This window comes from Pituophis catenifer, unplaced genomic scaffold, assembly GCF_029215685.1.
Source record: "Pituophis catenifer annectens isolate HBS135680 unplaced genomic scaffold, rPitCat1.0.hap2 SCAF_1, whole genome shotgun sequence".
In the NCBI taxonomy this organism is placed as follows: Eukaryota; Metazoa; Chordata; class Lepidosauria; order Squamata; family Colubridae; genus Pituophis; species Pituophis catenifer.
Genome location: NW_027256881.1, coordinates 148,365,711 through 148,386,795, shown reverse-complemented (window position 1 = coordinate 148,386,795; position 21,085 = coordinate 148,365,711). Strand labels below are relative to the sequence as shown.

The 21,085-nt window shown below is 38.7% G+C and overlaps 1 protein-coding gene across 1 annotated transcript in view; it reads left to right on the top strand.

Moving 5' to 3' along the window:
- The window catches only part of HAO1 (hydroxyacid oxidase 1), a 42,313-nt gene extending 23,983 nt beyond the window's left edge, over positions 1–18,330 (top strand). The window contains exons 5-8 of the mRNA XM_070956269.1: positions 2,401–2,492; positions 15,368–15,526; positions 16,374–16,443; positions 18,148–18,330. Of these exons, the coding sequence (XP_070812370.1) occupies positions 2,401–2,492; positions 15,368–15,526; positions 16,374–16,443; positions 18,148–18,218 (392 nt within the window). The 3' untranslated portion in view covers positions 18,219–18,330. The remainder of the gene's footprint in view (positions 1–2,400; positions 2,493–15,367; positions 15,527–16,373; positions 16,444–18,147) is intronic.
- The last annotated feature ends 2,755 nt before the right edge of the window (positions 18,331–21,085 follow it).

Genomic DNA, 21,085 nt, shown 5'->3' with positions numbered 1-21,085 from the left:
AAACTGAATTTAACCTCCTTGGGTTTGGCTGCCTTTGTACTGATAGATCTATCAAACTTCTTGGAGTTGTTGTTTGAAGGCAGGACTCCAGTAGTATGGTTTTCCTACAGGGACCCTCCTTGCAGTAGAACTGGGGAGTTTCTCAACTGATATTAATTTCAGAAAAGTTTTTTTAAAAATTGGGATATAATCATTTTTTCCTCAGAAGATAGAGGATTACAGATTGTTTATTAGATAAAGGTAAAGGTTCCCCTCGCACATATGTGCTAGTCATTCCTGACTCTAGGGGGCGGTGCTCATCTCTGTTTCAAAGCCAAAGAGCCAGCGCTGTCCGAAGACGTCTCTGTGGTCATGTGGACGACATGACTGAACGCCAAAGGTGCACGCAACGCTGTTACCTTCCCATCAAAGGTGGTCCCTATTTTTCTACTTGCATTTTTTACATGCTTTCGAACTGCTAGGTTGGCAGAAGCTATAGTTTTAATTATAAAAGAGCCTTCACACTATCAAGGTGCTAGGCCTTACTATTTACGGCACCTAGGAAAATCCATGATGGAAGACATCTTGCCTTTGTATCTCTCTAGGGAGTTTAAAGCAATAGAATGTCTTCTAAATCTTAGCCTTTTGTTTAAACTAGAGGTTCTATGTAAGGAAGCATGTTTTCGTGTATGATTTCAGTAAGGCAAACCCATCAGTCACACAGACTGCTATGTCTCAACAAGTTAATGTAACTGTAAGGGCTCTTTTGATACTGAGCATGCCTATATGTCAATTTGTACATCAGTGTAATTGTGTGCTGATCTCTGGTACAATAAACTCCTTGGGAAAAAATTCTCTTTTCTAAGGCCTGCTTAGATGGATAAGATCCAGGAAGCAACATGTTTGGAATAAATTCAGAATCTTGGAAAGTGTAAGAATTTCCCACTCTGATTTAATTAAGGCATGATCTCTTTAAATGATTTGAAATGTTTCTTCACTGTCTTTTTTCCACCTGGGCTAAATTTGAGATAGTTGTGAGAAATTGCAGGAAGACCAGGAAATGAATTAGAAAGTTATCATCAGCCATCAAGACACAAAGAAGGAGAAGTTTTCCTTTCTTTTCTTGGCCTTCCTGCAGTTTCTCACATTACTAGGAATATGTCATGTCACAATCCCCCCCCCTTTTTTTGTTTGCCAATTCAAATCCACAAATAAACTTATATTTTGTATACTGGCTAGTAGGATTAGATAATAAAATTGTATCCTTGTACTTTTCTAATAGCTTTTAACTGTATTTAACATAAATTTGCTTGTGATCTTGGTTTGGAGTTGTTTTATGGTGTTTTCTACCATTTTCTGCATGTGTGTATATGAACATTTCTCAAAATCAAGTTTTACTTATATAAGTTTCTTACAACTCTCGAGGATCTGGTCTATATAGATATAATAAAATAAATATAAAAATAATATATTTAATTCTTTATAGGTACATGTCCTTTTGTGCTGGCTTGCTTATAATATATAGAATGATTAAGTCTACTTTGTTCTCTTTGGGATAATGAAGTCATTTAAGCAACATGAAGTAATTGATGTAATCATTTGTATAGATAATTACTGAAATAATTAATCATGATCCGCAATAAGTCTCTCAACTAAAGGGATGGTTTTGAGGTGATTAGGAGAATGAGTATTTATCAAAAGAAATGGGCACAACATGGAAGCTAAGTTTTGTTTTGAAGTGGAAACATTCCAGAAATTCTGCTGAACTGTTTAGATTGGTTGAATTCAATAGAAACAAAGCCGAAACAAAAACTGGAGGGATCGCAGAGTGATTTTGCAGGGTGGGTAAAACAAAACTGGTGCACATCAGTCCCTCTTCTCTTTCTTCTGAATGGCCTTATACTGGACCACCAATCCACCCCATCTACTCAGCTCTTTCCCTCCCCTCCCCTCCCCTCTCCTCCACCACTGTTGATGTCTCAGTGTGGCATGTCACTCTGAACTGCCAACCACACATTTTTCCTGGCATCTTAATTTCCCTCCCTTCCCACTACTGCCCCTTCTATTGCTTGTATGTTTCAGTTTATAACTAAAACTAAAACAAGAAGAAGTCCTATCCAACCACCCAAACTAGGCAGGCACAGATCAACCCATGGTCTGTGTACAACAGGCTTTGCACATCCCTGCTTATCAGTCTGGCAAAAGAGGTGCTGTTGATAGTCCTTTCAAAGGAAAGAACAGGGCCTTGTACTTAGGAACAAGGCTACTTTTTAGCTTCAGCATTGGTTCTGGGGATCATTTAAATGGCTGCATTGCATTTTTCAGGCTGCCTTCTGTTTCTGAAAAGCTGGCATTAATGGATGTTGCAGTTTCCAGAATGACAGCTGCAACTTTTAAAAATTCAGCATTTTCTTTCCCCAGCTGACGATGCTAGAGAAGCAGTAAAGCTTGGTGTCAATGGGATTCTGGTATCAAATCATGGTGCACGTCAACTGGATGGTGTTCCAGCTACTGTGAGTATTAAAGGAGAAAAAAATATTAAGACTTGGTCTTAGGGATCATTTGACTAAAGTGAGAGCCATCAAGCAGCTGGTATTTCTCTAAAATCAGAAAACAGTTTGGCCTTTTAGAGATGCTGCAGTGCTAATATTTGATACTAGTGAACTACTATTGACTCGCTTGGTTTTTGGAAAAGCACACAATATGAAATAGAAATTCATTTGCTTGTCTAATATTAGCTTTGTTCTTTAGTGCCAAATGCAAGCTTATTTTTTTTCCCCAAGCTTGAAAGGGTTGCTTCCTTATTTTTGTTTGCCAGAGCATCATAAAGCAAAATGTTACAAGCCTATGCATATTTTTACTAGTATTAATCTGCTAATTATTTTTTCATCATAAAATAATCTACCCTGTCTTGATAGCGTGATTATCAAAGGATATAAAAGAAGCTTGGAAGTCTCTGTGTGGCTGGAACTGACTCAGCTTGGCTAAACATAGAACTACTTCAAATAAGGTTTTAGCGTGTTTAGCAGTTATTTTTTCAGTCTATCAATAATCTGTGACTCCCTTTCCTGTTGATGCTTTAATGTTTATAGTGCTGTATTTCAGAAAAACTGTAAACCAATTACTTGCTGTAAAGTATTCCCAAGAAACATTTTAAATAAAGGTAATTAACATGGCAAACTTAAACTTTAAAGTATTAAATGAAATTCAGGCCCAATAAATGCTTGATTAAAACAAACAACAAAATTACTCTAGTTAATGTAGCAGTTGATTTATCTTAGACACTCAAGGTAATTACGTGAAAAGCAAGAGAGTGATTCTAAAGGGGGAAAAAAAATCTAAATTTTCTATGCTAATAAGATATGCAAGGTCCTAGTAATTTGTCCAATCCTGCTAGCTGACACGAAAAAAAAGGAAGCTTGGCTTTATTCTCAATTTCCTAGGCTAGAATAGCAATAGCACTTAGACTTATATATCGCTCCACAATGCTTTATAGCCCTTTATAGTGTTTTACAGAGTCAGCCTATTACCCTCAACAATCAATGGAGAAAAGTATATTCTAATCTTTTTCAGTTCCACAGATTCAGGATTCCACAGATTCAGTTCCACAGATTCAGGAGGAACACTCAAAGTGTATTCTTGTCATGTCAATGGCATAAGCTGGTTGTCAATGGATGAAGGTTGGCGTTGTGTGATCCAGAAAATTACATAAAGCCAGCAATTGACATAGCATGTTGTCTGATGATTGCTTGATTATCTGCCATCAAATTGTTTTTGATTCCTAGCAACCTCAAAGATTTTCTCCATGATGATCTATCCCTAAGCTGTTCTTTCAGGTTTCCCAATGGGACACTCATCACCACTGTAACCATGTCCACCCACTTTGTTGCTGGTCATTCTCTTCAGAGGTGGGATTCACTTACCTTCCCTACCGGTTCACAAATGTGAGCATGTGCCTTCTGCACATTACGTCCAGGTGGGTGGGTGGAGCCTCCCGTGGTCTCTACTACCGGTTCGCCCAAACCTGACAGAACCGGCTGAATCCCACCTCTGATTCTCTTCCTCTCTTTCCTTCTGCCTTTCCCACCATTAGACTCTTTTCCAGACAGTTAGATTTTCACGGAATGATCTGAGGTCATTTAAGCCTGATCATTTGTGCCTGGGTTGATCAACGATCCATTTATTTGGGTTCTGTTTGGCTGTCCATGGTACCCTCAGAAGTCTTATCCAACACTAAGTTCAAAAGCATCACTACTACTTCTTTACAATCCAACTCTCGCTTCCGTAGAGTGTCACAGGTAATATCATCACTTGCATATTTCTGATATTTTGTATGTAATGCATATCACAGTACATTAAAGCCCTACTATATTCTGTTTGTTTGGAAGTAGCTTATAATGGAGACCCAGAAGATGTTTATTTAATCTGGGTTCAGCATGTTGTATGAACCTAGTCATGTAATTATATAAGGCAGTTTGATGGAAGGGGAGGGATAATCAAGTTTATCTTTGGCGTGCTTAAGATAAGCATGTATTCATGGCTTTTATTTTCAGAAAAATTGACTATTTTTTTCACATCTATACCAAAAAAGAAATAACTTTACTGCAGCTGGCATGCTAGTTTAACAGGCTCAGAACAGATTAATCATCCTGGAAGAGGGAAAGAGAAAAAATATCTAAGCATTTTTTTTTTGAAGTGATACAATGTATTTCAAAATGGGAATTACGGTAAGTGGGTATATTATTTAAACTAAAAACACACTGTGAAACTGTGCCAAGTAAGGCATACAATCTCTGAATGAACAAAAGTAGGATAATTTGAATGCTGTTTCCAAAGGTGCTACAAATGTAAATGTCCAATACTGACGCTTGCTTATTAGTAACTCCTTATTGTATATTTAAAAAGAAACTATGGGTTATTCAGCATGAGGGAATATGTGAGGAAAGCATAAAAAATTGGGCTAGTGTAGAAAAAATATCTTCATTTGACTTCCAGGCTATAGGCTATTACTACTTATCTCAACATTAATCAAGACTAGTTGCTATTGTTACTAAGTGGAGGCAGAATATTATTGTACAATTAGTTTTTATAGGTAGCAAATTACAGCAACATTAAAGCAGTAAACTGTAATAATGTGTAAGGAAAATCTTACATCTTTGTACCAGAAGAACTGTGTTAGGTGTACCAGTTGTGATGAGCAGAAATGCTATACTCTCACTTGAGTCATCCTGTTGGTAATAAAATGTCCCACATTACTAAAAATATCATAAATATTCAGCTGTCATTGGAACATGTTCCTCCTCCTTCCATAAGATTAATACAGATAGTCCTCAGCTTATGACCACAATGGAGCCCCAAATTTATGTTAAGTGAGAAATTTGTTAAGTGAGTTTTGCCCCATTTTATGACTTTTCTCGCCACGTTTGTTAAGTGAATTACTGCAGTTCTTAAATTAATAACACGGTTGTTGTGAATCTGGTTTCCCCATTGATTTGGCTTGTCAGAAGGTCTCAAAATAAGGGGACCACATGACTCCAGGACACTGCAACTGTCATAAATGTAAGTCAGTTGTCAAGCATCCAAATTTTGATTGCATGGACATGAGGATGCTGCAAGGGTCATAAGTGTGAAAAATGGTCATAAGTCACTTTTTTCAGTGCCGTTGTAACTTTGAACAGTCACTAAATGAACTGTTGTAAGTTGAGTACTACCTGTATTCCCATGTCTGATTTTTTTTAAAAAAAATGAGAATAGGCTATGCCAGTAGGGTGTCCAATCCCTCTGATGGCCACAGCAAACCTGGACTTGAATGTGCCAAGCACAATGGCCAGATGGGAGGGGCAATTCTACTGTGGGCCAACTGGAGTCCAGCTGTAAACCCTCTTATAAAGACTCACAACAAGAAAGCAAGATTCTTACAGATACAGAATGGGCAGGTTTATTGTGGTGGGAAAAAAAAGGGGCAAGGTTCCAGAATCTCTGTAAATTGAATATGTATATTTTGGCCATCAATTATCAGCAAGTACATTAAGGCAGGGCCTGGCTAATGCCTTTGATCTTCTTTATAATCAAGTCTTGATTTAATGGGGAGGATGCTAATTACTGATTTGAGACCACAAAAATGTCCATCTGTTCTTGTTCTGCAATATTTTGAAAACCTCTATCCCTCCACCCCCGGCTAACAAAATTCTATCATAGCAGCAAGTCTCTGACTTCCAAAGATTTTTTTTTCTTGATAAGATCTAAAATGTCCACATGGGAGGTCTGGTGGAATAGATTAAAAGTTATTATTATACAGGTGGACTGAGAACAAGTCCCACACTCACCATTCGCCAGGTCATCTAGATCAGGGGTGTCAAACTTGCGGCCCGAGGGCTGGATGCGTCACACGCTGGCCATGCCATCCCCATTTTAGTAAAGGGGAAAAAAGTTGTGATATGTCATGTGGTGACAACGTGTCGTCACAAGTGACACCCCTGATCTAGGTTTTCAGTGCCCCACTGCCCTATTCAGCAATTAACTGGAAGGAATATCTTCTATTTTGTGAAAAAGCAAAACAAATACAAGGGAAACAAAGCTTGCTTCTGACCTCATAGCTTAGTCATTTATAATGGTTACGGTGCATATAAACTCAAGCAATAACTTATTCTATAGAAGGACTTCCCCAAGTAAAAAGCAGGCTTATCAGTAATTATGATAACAAGAATGAATTACTTCTCCATTTTATATGATACACTGATGCAAGGTATAACTCCATCAATCTGTGCTGCTTCTTGTCTATAGGCCTGTCTGTCCCAATGTTCACCATATTATATTTTAGCGATAACCAATGTGTCTCATACATTGGGTGGACTGAGTCTAAGTACTGCTGCTTTCCTGTCCTTCTTCAGGCACTGCAAATTCTATTATTCCAAACATCTTTTTGGCAACAATGACCAGACATTGATAGATTTCAAAAAGCTAGGAAGAGATTACACGAAATTCCATGGTTGCAATAAAAAGAAAAATCCCAGAAGAAGGCAATGGAAAACTACTTCCACACTATTGTGAAGAAAATGAATGGATGCTCATGAAGTTATCAAGAATTAACTCAGAAGTGTTATGTTACAAAGGGAAGTGTGAACTACAGTGTAGGAAAAGTGTAGCTATTCCACCATGAAAGTCATGGTGTAGCTATTCCATCATGAAAGACATGGTGTGCGCCTCTACTCAAAAAGCTATTGATCAGCTTGGCTATAGGGAAGATTATAGATAAAATAGTAGTGTTGCAGATGCAGTAGATGAACTGATTCCTTTTCAGATGGGACAGGATCATCAGACTCAAATTATCTGACTCCTATAATTGGACTGGAATGGGGAAAGCAAATGTCATGGATTTACTGGATTCCTTAGCCATCTTCAATATCACTGATGACGGAATTCTTCTAGGTTGGTTGCAAGGATTGGGGCAGAGTTTGGTTGCAGCGTTTCTCCCCATTTCTGAATGGCTGGTTCAAGTCTCAAGCTAATGCTGTTTTTGGGTGTGTAACAGGGGTGGGTTCCACTTATCTTTGCTACCGGTTTGCAATGGGAGCGCAAATGGGGATGCCGTCCGGGCGGGTAGGCGGAGCCTCCCGCTGCCGTTACTACCAGTTCGCAAGATCCGGACCAAACCAATAGCAACCAACCACTAGTGTGTAATCCCTCCCTCCAGCCTTTCTAGCAATTCCCCAACATCCTATGCATCAAGTAATCTGATGATGATACCCAGGTTTTAATTATATTGTTTTCCACGCTGGATGAGCAGAATATGCTATTGAGGTTCCTCTTGGATGTGAAGGTTCAGATCAAGGGGAAAGGTTTAAGCTTAACTCCCAAAAGACAGATTGACTATGGAGTCAGAAGCTCACTGGTTTCAGAGAAAGACCATTTTTAGCTCTGTACAGGATTGCATTCCTTAGACTGGTATGGTGAAGTCCCTTTGGATGGGTATCTCCTGCTTGTACAGCAAGTGTACATACCCAAGAATGTTTTGGCACTTAATGTTTCATGCCAGTTACATCCATGTCCACACTGAAAGTCACTCTTGCTGTTTCAGTCCCCAGCTGGGTTATTGGATTAATGTGCTCTGCATGGAGCTACCTTTGAAGACCATTCAGAAGCTGCAGCCATTTCAGCATGTAGCATCCTAAATATTTATGGGCACCTGGATGTTTCCCCATGTTTCCAGTTCTACTGTGGAAGCAGCATTTAAGAGCTCTCAAGGCCTGTCTTTTTTGCTAGGTAAAATTGTTAAAATTCACAGCGGGATAAAAAAAAATATTGTGGCTTGTAAATATAGTTTCTCCATATTCTATTTAACCAACTAAGTGGTTGTTGAATCGTATTGTAGCATAGACAATGGAATGTGCTATCCATCCACCCTTGAAAACAGCAAGGAAGCTTAGGATGGGTAGGTAAATTATTATCACCACCATAACATTTTCTATTTTTGCCCCAGGATAAACTCCCTGAAATGCCAATCTGCCTCAAATGGCGATTACCTTACTTTTAAGGAAAAGTCACTGGTCTACTCTAAGTAGTAGCAATTCCCCAAAGCTCTGGATTTATCCTACTACTTTACTGGATTGCTGGATTTGCCCTGCTGAGGTACCTCTTTAAATGGTAGATGCTAGGACCAGCTTTGTGATCCGAGTCATGCAAAGGATGTCACTGAAATGATAATGAATTCCCAAATTCATAATAAAATAATTACTTTAAAATTCTGATGGTTGCCTTTAGTTTCTTGAAACCTGTCTATAAAGTTTGGCTTACTCTTCAGAGCAAATCTGTTCCAAAGTGGTGGCTGTTTCCTAAGTCTGGTTATAAATGGATGAAATGATTGCTTTAATTATGACTTGTGTCATAGTACTAAAGGAACAGCACTTGGGGCAATATGCTTGGATATGACAGTGAGTGTACATATGCGGAAGTGGGACCAAAATATTTCTGGCTCCAAAGCAAAACCTAAAGAGGGTAAACAATCTCTTTTATTATGTGCCAGATGACTAGAAAACCTCAACTGGAATATAGCAAATTGAACTTGCAAGTTTTGATTCCCCTCAGGCTACTGATTTTGTCTTCAAAGAAATCACTCTTGCCGCTGCTTGTTTCTTATAGCATCGTTTTCAGAATATGAAAAAATTAAGTTTATACATACAAATATTCCTTTGCTCTCTTACATATCAACATATTAGACTTGGGAGGAATTGTTGACATGCAATTTAAGACCTGGAACTTGTCTGTCATGATTTTGTGTCATGTCCAATCATAACTATGAGCAAGGAGCTGAATTGTTAGACATTGTGGCTTTTCGTGTGCAGAAAAACCATTTTTTATCCTTATGAAGCAGTTCAACAATAACCTTTTTGTTGGTTGATTACATTGATTTGGAAATGTCTAGCACAGAGTATGCTTCAGCTTGTACAATTGATAAATGGCACAGCTTTTTACGCACTACTTTTATATGAGTCAAAGTAAACTATTGAAGAATTCATCGTAACCAATTACATCACCTTTGGAGTGGGGTTAAGGAGGATTTTCCCCAGAAAATGTCACAGTGTAAGGAGCCAGAATTTGTTTACTTAGCAAAGGTTTTTTTTTTAAAAAAAAAACTACTGGAAAAGTTGTGTCGTACTCAAATTCTTTTATTAATATCCCCTCTCCCCTTAATAACTTCCCCAACTATTACTTAGTAGGAATAATCATTGCATGTACTTATTTTACTTATTACATTAACTGATTCTCTCTAAATTGGGTTCAAAATATGTGCAATTTCCATTTTCTGCTTAAGCTAAAAGCACGGAAAACACTTTTAACTGTGAAGCTGCCAGTTCCTATTGGTGTGTTGTTGTGGGAAATGGTTTAACCCTAGGCCCTTGCATTGTGTGATGCTTAGTGCTTGGGTCTCTCACCATTCCTCTTTAAGATCTACATGCACTTGCTGGGTGAGGTCATTCAAGCATGGGATGTGGTATCATCATCATGATATGATAGCAGTATTCCAGTATTTGAGGGGCTGCCACAAAGAAGAGGGGGTCAAATTATTCTCCAAAGCACCAGAGGGCAGGACAAGAAACAATGGATGGAAACTAATCAAGGAAAGAAGCAACCTGGAAGTAAGAAGAAACTTCCTAACAGTGAGGACAATTAACCAATGGAATGGCTTGCCTCCAGAAGTTGTGGGTGCTCCAACACTGGAAGTTTTTAAGAAGAGCCTGGACAGTTGCTTGTCTGAGATGGTATAGGTTCCCCTCCTTGAGCAGGGGGCTGGACTAGAAGACCTTCAAGGTCCCTTCCAGCTCTATTCTATTCTAAATTCTAAATCAGTATTCTGGTAATACCCAGTTACACATCTCCAATTCTGGCTGGAAAGATGATTCTGGTGCTTTCTTAGTATCTGGAGACTGTGAAGCCCTTGATAGGGAAGAACTGACTCAGGCTCACTCCCAACAAGATAGAGTGCTTTGGAGGTTTTGGTCCAGGAGGTTTCCTGGTTGGACTATTTCAATGCGTAGTATTCATGGGGGGGGGGGGGGGCTTGAATACTACTCAGAAATCAGAACGGAACCAGAATGCAGTGGTACATGCAGTGTTAGTCGCTCTTTTGTCTGCTCATATCACGTTGCTATTGTGTGAGCTTTAGTAGCTCACTGTTTCTTTCTGGGTTCAGTTCAAGAAGCTGGTTATTAACTTTAAGCCCTATAAGGCAAAGGGTCAGGTTATTTGTAAAACTGCCTCTTCCTGGAGATATCTGCTTCCCTCACCAGATTAGGTTGAGTGGCACATTTCAGCTCCCTCCTCTTAGGTAAAGGTACAGATTCCCCTCACACATATATACTAGTTGTTCCCAACTCTAGGGGGTGGTGCTCATCTCCATTTCAAAGCTGAAGAGCCAGCGCTGCCCAAAGATGTCTCCGTGGTCATTTGGCCGGCATGACTAAATGCCAAAGGCGCACGGAACACTGTTACTCTCCCACCAAAGGTGGTCCCTATTTTTTCTACTTGCATTTTTTACGTGCTTTCGAACTGCTAGGTTGCCAGAAGCTGGGACAAGTAACAGGAGCTCAGTCCGTTACGCGGCACTAGGGATTTGAACCGCTGAACTGCCGACCTTTTGATCGACAAGCTCAGCGTCTTAGCCACTGAGCCACTGCGTCCCCTGATTCCTCCTCTTAGAAGCTTCCATTTAGTTGGACCAGGAAGTGTGTCTTTTCTACAGCAGCCTCTACCTTGTGCAACACCTTCCCCTTGAGATCTGGCAGGAATCCACTCTTTTTGAGCCTTCCAGAAAGTTGTAAAAGATTGGCTCCCTTCCTCCACACCTCCACCATTGGGATAGAATAGCCCAAGGACTATATTATTTGATAGAAGGAAGACTTGTTGCTCTGGATGTTTTGGCCTTTTATTATTGGGGAGCCGCCCAGAATTGTGTTTCATAAGATGGGTGGCTGCAAAAATACAACAAATACACAAACAAATAATGGTTAGCAAGCCTATCTGGCTGGCTGATAGATTTTCCAAGTCTGCTAGACAAGCGGGCTACCTTCATACCAACGTGTGCAAACAACCCCTCCGTGCCTCTCCATTTGCACTGCTGATTAGTGGCTCCTGTTAAAACAATGACAGATTTAGCAGGAGCATATTTGCATTGGAGATATCTGGGAATTCCCTTTGAGATTCAAGGAAATAGGCAAATATCAACACGTGGCAATCTCTACTCCGTCAGCAGGAAAGTCATTAATGCTGCTGCTGCTGCTGCATACTGTATTCTCAAGGATGTGACCATCCAGCTTATGCTTCTCTTCATTAATCACTATTTTCATAATTTTAGTTTTATACAAAGACATACATTTTTCTAAATACCAATTAGTCTACAGTAGTGACCAAAATTGTAGAAACCTTTTGGGAAAAGTATATTTTCCAAAACTAGCTAATAATGCCACTTTTTTGGGGAGTAGTACCGTAACATTAAATATCAATGGAAGGATAATTTAATCAAGAATGTAATGCAATAACTTTTATGAAGGATTTGCTATTAGAATAGCAGTTACAGTATAAAGAAGAAAAGTGAAACACATAGAAAAAAAATGAGATGTACAAAAATTATCACCATAGAAAAAACGAGATATACAAAAAATATCACCATGTCAGTTAATACTTAGCTGGGTAACCTTTAGCATGAATTATGACCTTACAATGCCATTCCATGGAGTGAACCAAGTCTTTTAGTTCTGCAGCTGTTATAATGTGAAACCAAGATTGAATGATTGCTTTTATTAACTGGGTTTTATTGCTGGATTGCCTCTGACTAACAAGTTTATTTAGTCGGCTCCATAGATTTTCAATTAGGTTAAGGTCTGGGCTATTTCCAGGCCATTCCAGCAGTGGAATATGATTATCTTGAAACTCAAAAAAAAAAAAAAAAAAAAAAAAAAAGTGGTGTTATTAGCCATCAAACCTCAAAAATACACTTTTCCCAAAAGGTTTCCACAATTTTGGCTGCTACTGTATATAACATAGCTGGAACAGACTTCTCCTATCTCTTTGGTTCTCTCTATCTTAATCTCTTGGGTTTGGATTTTCTCTGCCTTTAAACATGTCTTTTCTTTCCTTAGGCAAGAGTTACTTAACCTAAAAAAAAAAAAAGAAACAAAAAAAGAGGGGGGGGGGAGGAAAAGAACTGAGGCACTTGATAATGCTGATTAAATTACTAATTAATCATCTTGAGTCAAATAGGAACAGCTCTTGATCCTCTTTGAAGCAAGAGACTTTTTAGCTGGAGCCTGCCAGCCCATGAATTTTCTCACTTGCATTTCACTTATACTCTAGTGTTATTATAGAAAGAAGTGAAGTAGCCTGAATAGGTGGCTCAGAGGCTAAGACTCTGAGTTTGTCGCTCAGAAAGGTTGGCAGCTCAGCGGTTCGAATCCCTAGTACAGGTCTCCAGCATGAGTAGGGGGTTGGACTAGATGACCTCCAAGGTCCCTTCCAACTCTGTTACTGTTACTTACTAGCTTTGGGCTGGTGGATGAAGGATGTAAGAAAGCTCATAAAACTGGCCAAAATTCACTTAACAAATGTCTCACTTGGCAACAGAAATGTTGGGTTCAACTGTGATTGTAAGTCAAGGACTGCCTCTATATCTAAGGTGCTGCAAACCATATATTGTACACTCAAACATTCACACCTCACCAAGAATTTGGATCTGTAATAATGCTTCAAGAAATTAATGCTTGAGGACCAGGAGAATGTAAAACGTATTTGATATATGTAGAATTGTTCTGAAATGGATAAAAAAAAAATCTTAAAACTATACATTTGTTATACTAAAGCATTGTGTATATGTACACTTACATATCTGCGGTTCTTTGTATAGATAGAGAGAGCTGGAGAGAAGAAAGGACAGTAATGGAAAACAAAAATGTAAATATCTTGTCAGCTCTGGAAAAGTCTAAGCAGGTCTGTAGAAAAAACAAACGGACAATAAAATTGTAGGTTGTGCTTGAGGATCTATATAGAGCAGAAGCAGGGGTGGGCTTCAAAAATTTTAGCAAGGGGTTCTCTGCCCAGTTTCTGGGTGGGTGTGGCCATGATGGGCATGGCCTAGTCAGCCTCCTGCACCACGGCAGTGAGGGGAAAGGCATTTTTGCCCTTCCCGGGCTTTCCTCGAGCCTCTGGAAGGCCGAAAACAGCCCCGTTTCCAGCCTTTCAGAACTTCCAGTAGGCCCGGTTTTTGCCCTTCCTGACCCTCCGTGTGCACCCTGCACTTACCTGCATCCAAAATGGGCCGTGTGAGGACTCCTGGGAGGGGTGGGGTGGGCGGGGCCAGCCAGGAGTGGGATTTGGGGGTTCTCCGAACTGCACAGAATCTTAGCTAGAGGTTCTCCCGAACCCCTGCGAACCCCCAGCAGCCCACCCCTGAGCAGTGTCCAACCTTGGCAGCTTGAAGACTTGTGGACTTCAACTTCTAGAATTCATCAGCCAATCATGCTGGCTGGGGACTTTTGGGAGTTGAAGCTTGGACACTCCCTGATTTAGAATCTAAATGTTGGAACGCCATATGGGATTCTGGAACCAATTACAGGCCATGTCAATATAAACAATATTCTGAATTTTCAGTTATCTAGCTCCCGTATTTAAAGGGCCTAATACTCATCTACTACAGGTAGTCCTCCATTATGACTGGCAATCATTCAAAATTCCAAGAGATCTAAAAAAAAAAAAGAGTATTTATGACTTAGATATGTGATTCTGACAACTGTCACAACATTTTGGGTACCTGGTAACTGGCTCACATTTACAGCTATTTGCAGCATCTTGTGGTCATGTGACTGTGGTTTATAACAATAACAATAGCACTTAGACTTATATACCGTTTCACAGTGCTTTACAGCCCTCTCTAAGCTGTTTACAGAGTCCACCTATTGCCCCCAAAAATCTGAGTCTTCATTTTACCCACCTCGGAAAGCTAAGTCAACCTTAAGCTGCTCAGAATCAAACTCGTGGAGTGAGTTAGCCTGCAGTATTGCATTCTAATCACTGCGCCACCACAGCTCTTATTTATGACATTTTTGTGCCAGAAACTGGCATTTACTTCCAGTTCCTGGCAAAAAAAAAAAAAAAAAAGCTCATTGCAGACAATGGATTCACTTAATGACCACCACAAAATTTGTCATAAAATTGAGTTTGTCATGTAATGATTTCCTTAATGACCAACATAATTCTGGGCTCAATTATGTCCATAACTCAAGGATTACCTATATATTGAAAAATCTGTTCCATCAGTCCAGACTGACTGAATTACAACTTCCTATGATTTAATTTAATTAATTCAATTTATATGCCGCCCCTCTCCGAAGACTCAGATTAATGCAAATGTCGTCCAACAAATTTGAAGAGGCTGTTCTAGGATCTCTATTCTGTTTGTAGTTGACAAAAACTTTCAAGCATTAATTATACATCTCAGAGTTTCTACCAGTTGACACTCCCTAATCCCTGGAAGGCAGATTGAGTAGAATCTAGCAACTGATTTCTGGAGAATGAGAGTCAGCAAGGCTATAATAATGAAGGATTTTAATATGATGAGGTGTCACTGAGAGTCTAGGTTGCAGTTAGTAATTATACGTTGCAGAACACGGCCGTGGTTTCCCAGAGAATATGCAGAAGCTTTGGGGTTTTCAGTAATAGACACTTGGATATATAGTTCTTACTTTAGCATTTGAAGTAGGCTAGCTGGAATATTTATCAAACAGGATAATAAAATGCCATGGCATTTACAGCTTCTAAATATTTAAATGTTGGACCTCAAAGATTCTTCTGCATGTATGTCAAATATGGAATTCTCCTCCCTTCTCATTTTCATTTACAGATTGAGGTCCTGCCTGAAATAATAGATGCGGTGGAAGGGAAAACTGAAGTATTTCTAGATGGTGGAATAAGAAAAGGCACAGATGTACTCAAGGCCCTGGCTCTTGGGGCCAAAGCAGTCTTTGTAGGAAGGCCTGCAATCTGGGGTCTTGCCTACCAGGTAATATAAATCATTCTTGTTCTTCAGTGTTTGTCAGAAAGACATCTCCGTCCCTATTTTAGCAGTCATTGGAGTGCTTCTGGACAAAAACAACAAAGTGACAATTATAATGTTACAAGAACAACCCAAAGGATCTGACTGGTTAAACTGCATAGCTGGATCCTGAGGCCACTACAATATTGGTATTAATAACTTGAATGAAGACATGATGAAAAATAGAAGAAAGACATGAAGAAGACATGCATGAATGAAGATATGAAGAAATAAATTTGAAGTCGGCAACATGATATATTGGATTTGTGAATGTTCTACATAGCTAAGAATTAACTCAATGAATTTGAGAAATGGGCTAAAAATAATGGATTTCCAATTTGTATTTCAGATTTAATCTTACATTATTGTTTGTTTAACAATGATTTTTAAGACACAACCAACTGGCCTCATAAATTCCAAGCCAGAACATGATGGTACACAAATCAAAGTGCCAAAATTTATCACATGCTAAGCCCAAACCAACCAAACCATATTATGGATAACTTTTAAGTCAGCCTATATATAGTGCACCATGCATATTAACTGATGTCTTCAGAAAAATAAGCTCATGAGGTCAATTTAAATGACTTGGTATGCTCTGCCATTTTCCTAAATGATTCAATAGGAAACAAAGGAAGGTTTCGGTTTCTTTTTCAAAGCAATAAACAAATGGACCTGAAATTGTCAGTGAGCTAAACTGGAGTTGTGGAGAGTAAAGAAAGATTAATCTACTGGACAAATATGGCGTTTGTCAGTTAGGACAAAGCTAGGACCACTGCATTTATATTCATACAATGTGCTTTAATTTAATTAGGGTGAAGATGGTGTGAAGGAAGTTCTTCAGATACTGAAAGAAGAATTCAAATTAGCAATGGCGCTCTCTGGTAAGATGCAAAGCATACAGGTAGTCCTCAACTTACAACAACTTGTTTAGGGACCATTTGAAGTTACAAAGGCGCTGAAAAAAGTGACTTATGATCAGTCCTTACGCTTACAGTTATCGCAGCATTTCCATGGTCATGTGATCAAACTTTGGATATTTGGCAACCGGCATGTGTATTTATGATGGTTGTAGCATCCCAGAGTCATGTGACTGCCATTTGTGACCTTCCCAGCAAGCTTCCAAAAGGAAAGTCAATGGGGGAAGTCAGATTCGCTTAATGAAGATTAATTCACTTAGCTTTGGTGATTTACTTAACAACCATGGCAAAAAAGGTTGTAAAATTGAGCGCGACTCACTTAATGCCTTGTTTAGCAACAGAAATCCTGGTCCCAATTATGGTCATAAATCCAGGACCATCTATATTGGGATTATTTTATTTACCCTTTGTATGTTGATTACATTTGATAGGAAAATAGGATTTGTACACTGGAATGTTACACATACAGTAGTGGCCAAAATTGTGGAAACCTTTTGGGAAAAGTGTATTTTTTAAAACTAGCTAATAACACCATTTTTTTGGAGTAGTACCATAAAATTATATATCAATGGGAATATAATTTAATTAATAATGTAATGCAATACGTTTTATGAAGGATTTGCTATTCGAGTAGCAGTTACAGTATAAAGAAAAAAAGTGAAAAGTGAGATATAAAAAAATTATCACATCAGTTAATACTTAGCTGGGTAACTTTTAGAATGAATTACAGCCTTACAATGTCTTCCCATGGAGTGAACCACATCTTTTAGTTCTGTAGCTGTTATAATGTGAAACCAAGATTGAACGATTGCTTCTATTAACTGGGTTTTATTGCTCGGTGACTTCTGACTAACAAGTTTCTTTAGTTGGCTCCATAGATTTTCAATTGGGTTAAGGTCTGGGCTATTCCCAAGCCATTCTGGCAGTGGAATATGATTATCTTGAAACTCCAAAAAAAAGGGGGATGTTATTAGCCACAAACCTCAAAAATACACTTTTCCCAAAAGGTTTCCACAATTTTGGCCACTACTGTAGCTCACACGGGCATCTCATGTTTGGTGGCTTGCGTATCAGAAAGCTTTCTCAGCATCTTTTACTTGATCTTTTTAAGTGCACTTATTTGAATCTTTTATACATAAATTATAAAAGCTACTACTTAGTTGTAGCCTTCCCCTTTCTAAAAAATCCATAATATAAGTTAACAGCTATTTTTAATGAAATTCTTTAAGGCCAAACTAAGCCTGACTATTAATGTAGGGTTAAACATGAATTAACTGAGATAATGGTAACAGTGCTTATAAGTACAGGGATAAGAGAAGAGTAATGTGTTTCCAAGGAAAGTTCTTTTGGGTGTAGTATTTGTTTTATGGAAAATTCCACATCACCCCAACATCTTTGGAGTAATAGCACTCAGAAATGAAATTAATCTTATGTGGCATCTAAAAGATAAACATTATGATACCAAATGGACCTCTTTAAGGAAGATTATTCCAAAGAGATACCATTTGAGAAAAAGGCATAGTTATTAGCAACTCATCCTTACAAAATAGAGCAGGAGATCCAATGATTTGTGTAAAAACATACAAAAAACAATTTCAAGACTATTATTGGAAATACTTGTTGGAGGCAATTATTTTGACTATAACTATTCATCTTTTTCTTGTCTAGGTTGTCCAAGTGTAGAAGCAATAGACAGAACATTGGTCCGGAGAGTACAGTGGGAAGCTTCCAAGATGTAGCTGCATCTGTTGTTGGAACCGCAACTTGTTGCATATTTCTTGTTACTTATCAAGAATTTGGAATTAAAAATAAACAAAAGCTTCCAGGAAAGTTTTAGTTGGAACTACCAAAGCTGTTTCTTCTGAAAATATACCAGATACTATGTCAATCTCTTTTTAATTACTGGTATAGTCTATACTGGTATGTATCATAAGAATGACTTTAGACATCTACAGTATATCCTCTTAAAATCAGTGTTGAATGGATTTCATTACTTTTGAAGAATGTTGCGCAGCCTCCAGTGGTCTTAGATATAATGTTATAACTTTCATTAATGATGAAAGTTTTACGTTTTCTGATGGACTGAGAATGACAAAACTGCACTTATAAATATTACAACTATTAGTAATGATTCTTTGAAGTGGTTTGGCTCACATGATTAGGAGCAGTTGATCTCTAAATTAACAGTAAGCAGCTGTTTATATAGCACATAATTTTAAAATAATATTTATAGTCTGAAATTCACAGAATGCTTCTTAGCGATTCAAATACTGAATCAAGCCCAAACCGTAGTTGCTAAACTTAGTGCCCTAGCATCAGTGGTGGGATTCCATTTTCTTTTACTACTGGTTCTGTGGGCATGGCTTGGTGGGCATGACATGGCTTGGTGGCATGGCTTGGTGGCATGGCTTGGTGGGCGTGGCAGGGGAAGGATCAGTGGTGGGATTCAGCCAGTTCGCACCACTTTGGGAGAACTGGTTGTTAACTTTCTGAGCAGTTTGGCAAACTGTTTGTTGAAAGAAATCATTAGGTCAGAGAACCTGTTGTTAAATTACTTGAATCCCACCACTGGGAAGGATACTGTAAAATCTCCATTCCCTCCCCACTCCAGAGGAAGGATATTGCATAATCCCCATTTCCTCCCGATTAGCTGGGACTCAAGAGGCAGAGAATAGAGGGGGGCGGGGCCAGTCAGAGGTGGTATTTACAGGTTCTCGGAACTACTCAAAATTTCTGCTACTGGTTCTCCAGAACTGGTCAGAACCTGCTGAATACCACCTCTGCCTAGCATTATTTTTCCCCTTGTCAACTACAATGCAGGAAAGCAAAGCAATTTTTTAGCCACGGACTGCTGAAGTTATGGAGAAGGAGAGCCATACTAAATGCCTTTTTACATGTGCACACACAATTGCAAGGGGAAATGTTTGGGGAGACGATTGGAATTATCTTTCACCTCAAATCTCCTCTAGCATCAATGGCAAACATTAGATTAGTGATTCAGCTTTCCAGGTTTTCAAATAACCACCCAAAGTGAGCAGGTAGTGAGACAAACAGACCCAGTGTGACCTCCTTTGCTGGCATTTACATGGCAGCCAGAGCCTGTTGGGACCGATGCTGCTTCCCACAGCATCCTTAACTTAGAGCAGTCAGACATGCACGTACATGGTTACTGAGGCTAACCTTTATTATTTTTCCTTGAAGGATATTTACTTTTCTCCAAGAAAAAAATGTGGTTTTTTTTTCCAAGTAGGTGTGTTGAGTCATCAAACTAGCAAAAGCACACTCAAATTTTATTCCACTAATTATAATAGTGGTGTGACCTACAAAGCATAACATTAAGTTTAAATGCAAAATAACTAAGACTGATCAACCTTCTTTGGTTTGTATGGAAGTGGGAATGAAGCAAGGAATGATGGGAGAAAAACAGTGCTTGATCAATTTTAGCGCATACAGTTTTAGGAAAGAAAATATTTGGGGACGTAACCACTATGATTTTCTACTATCCTTTTCTTGAAGATGCATTCATAATATACTTATTGTAAACACATCGTGGATCTGGTTTTCAGAAATGGCATTAATTAAGTTCTCAAAATGTGTCTTATCTAAAGGCTAAATCGGTTCAGAAGTAAGTAGATTGAGAGAAAATTGCTTTCCATCAACAGTTCATCTGCATGCTTCATCACGATACTCATTAGGAAAAGTGTTGTAGCAAAACTGAACTTCAACTTGATAATGGAGCCTAGAGCAAGTAAAGCTTGGAAGTAATTCTAGAGGTCATCTAGTCAAAAAATGGGGAATTCTGGGAGTTGAAGTCTACACATCTCATAGGGGCCAAGTTTAAAAAACACTGATCTTTTCCAATCCTGTGCACAGAGTGCAGGAACTCTGTGCCAGTGGTGAGTTGCCCCCAGTTCGCACCGGTTCTATAGAACTGGTAGTAAAGCCGGCTGGAGGCTCCCCCCACCGACCCTGATGTCATCAAAACGCTTTTGCGCATGCACGCAGCCCTGCTGCGAACCAGTTGTAAAGGTAAGTAGAACCCACCCCTGCTCTGTGCCAGTTGTGGTCTGTCTACCCAGCCTATCTCACAGGATGGTGGGTGGAAATAAAAATGAGGAAAAAACCACCTGTACATCATATTCATCTCTCCTCCCAAAACAATTATATAAATGTAATGTTAGGAAGTCTGACTTGGTTGCAAAGAAATGCAAGAAGCTATTGGATGAATAATTAGATTTTATTGATTGATTGATTAGCCCTTGGGCCATATCAAAGTGCAGAGTTCCAGAAACAAATGATTACTAAAATTTGATAGAAGCAATTTAAAATGGAATTGGAATAAAATATGATTTAAAATGAAATTGGAATAAAATACAGTCTAAAATGAAATTGGGATAATTTAAGATATAGATAAAATATGATAAAATTATATTTCGGTGTCACCCTTACAATCTACCCCAATCAGTCCCACATATGCAGAGCTCAACCAAACCATTTTGCTTAAGTACTTAAGGATAAATAATTAATAAATTTAGGGCAAGGGCATCACATAACATAACTTAAAGAGCAGAAGATGATTTCAGATGATTAGTTAAGATTCATTAAA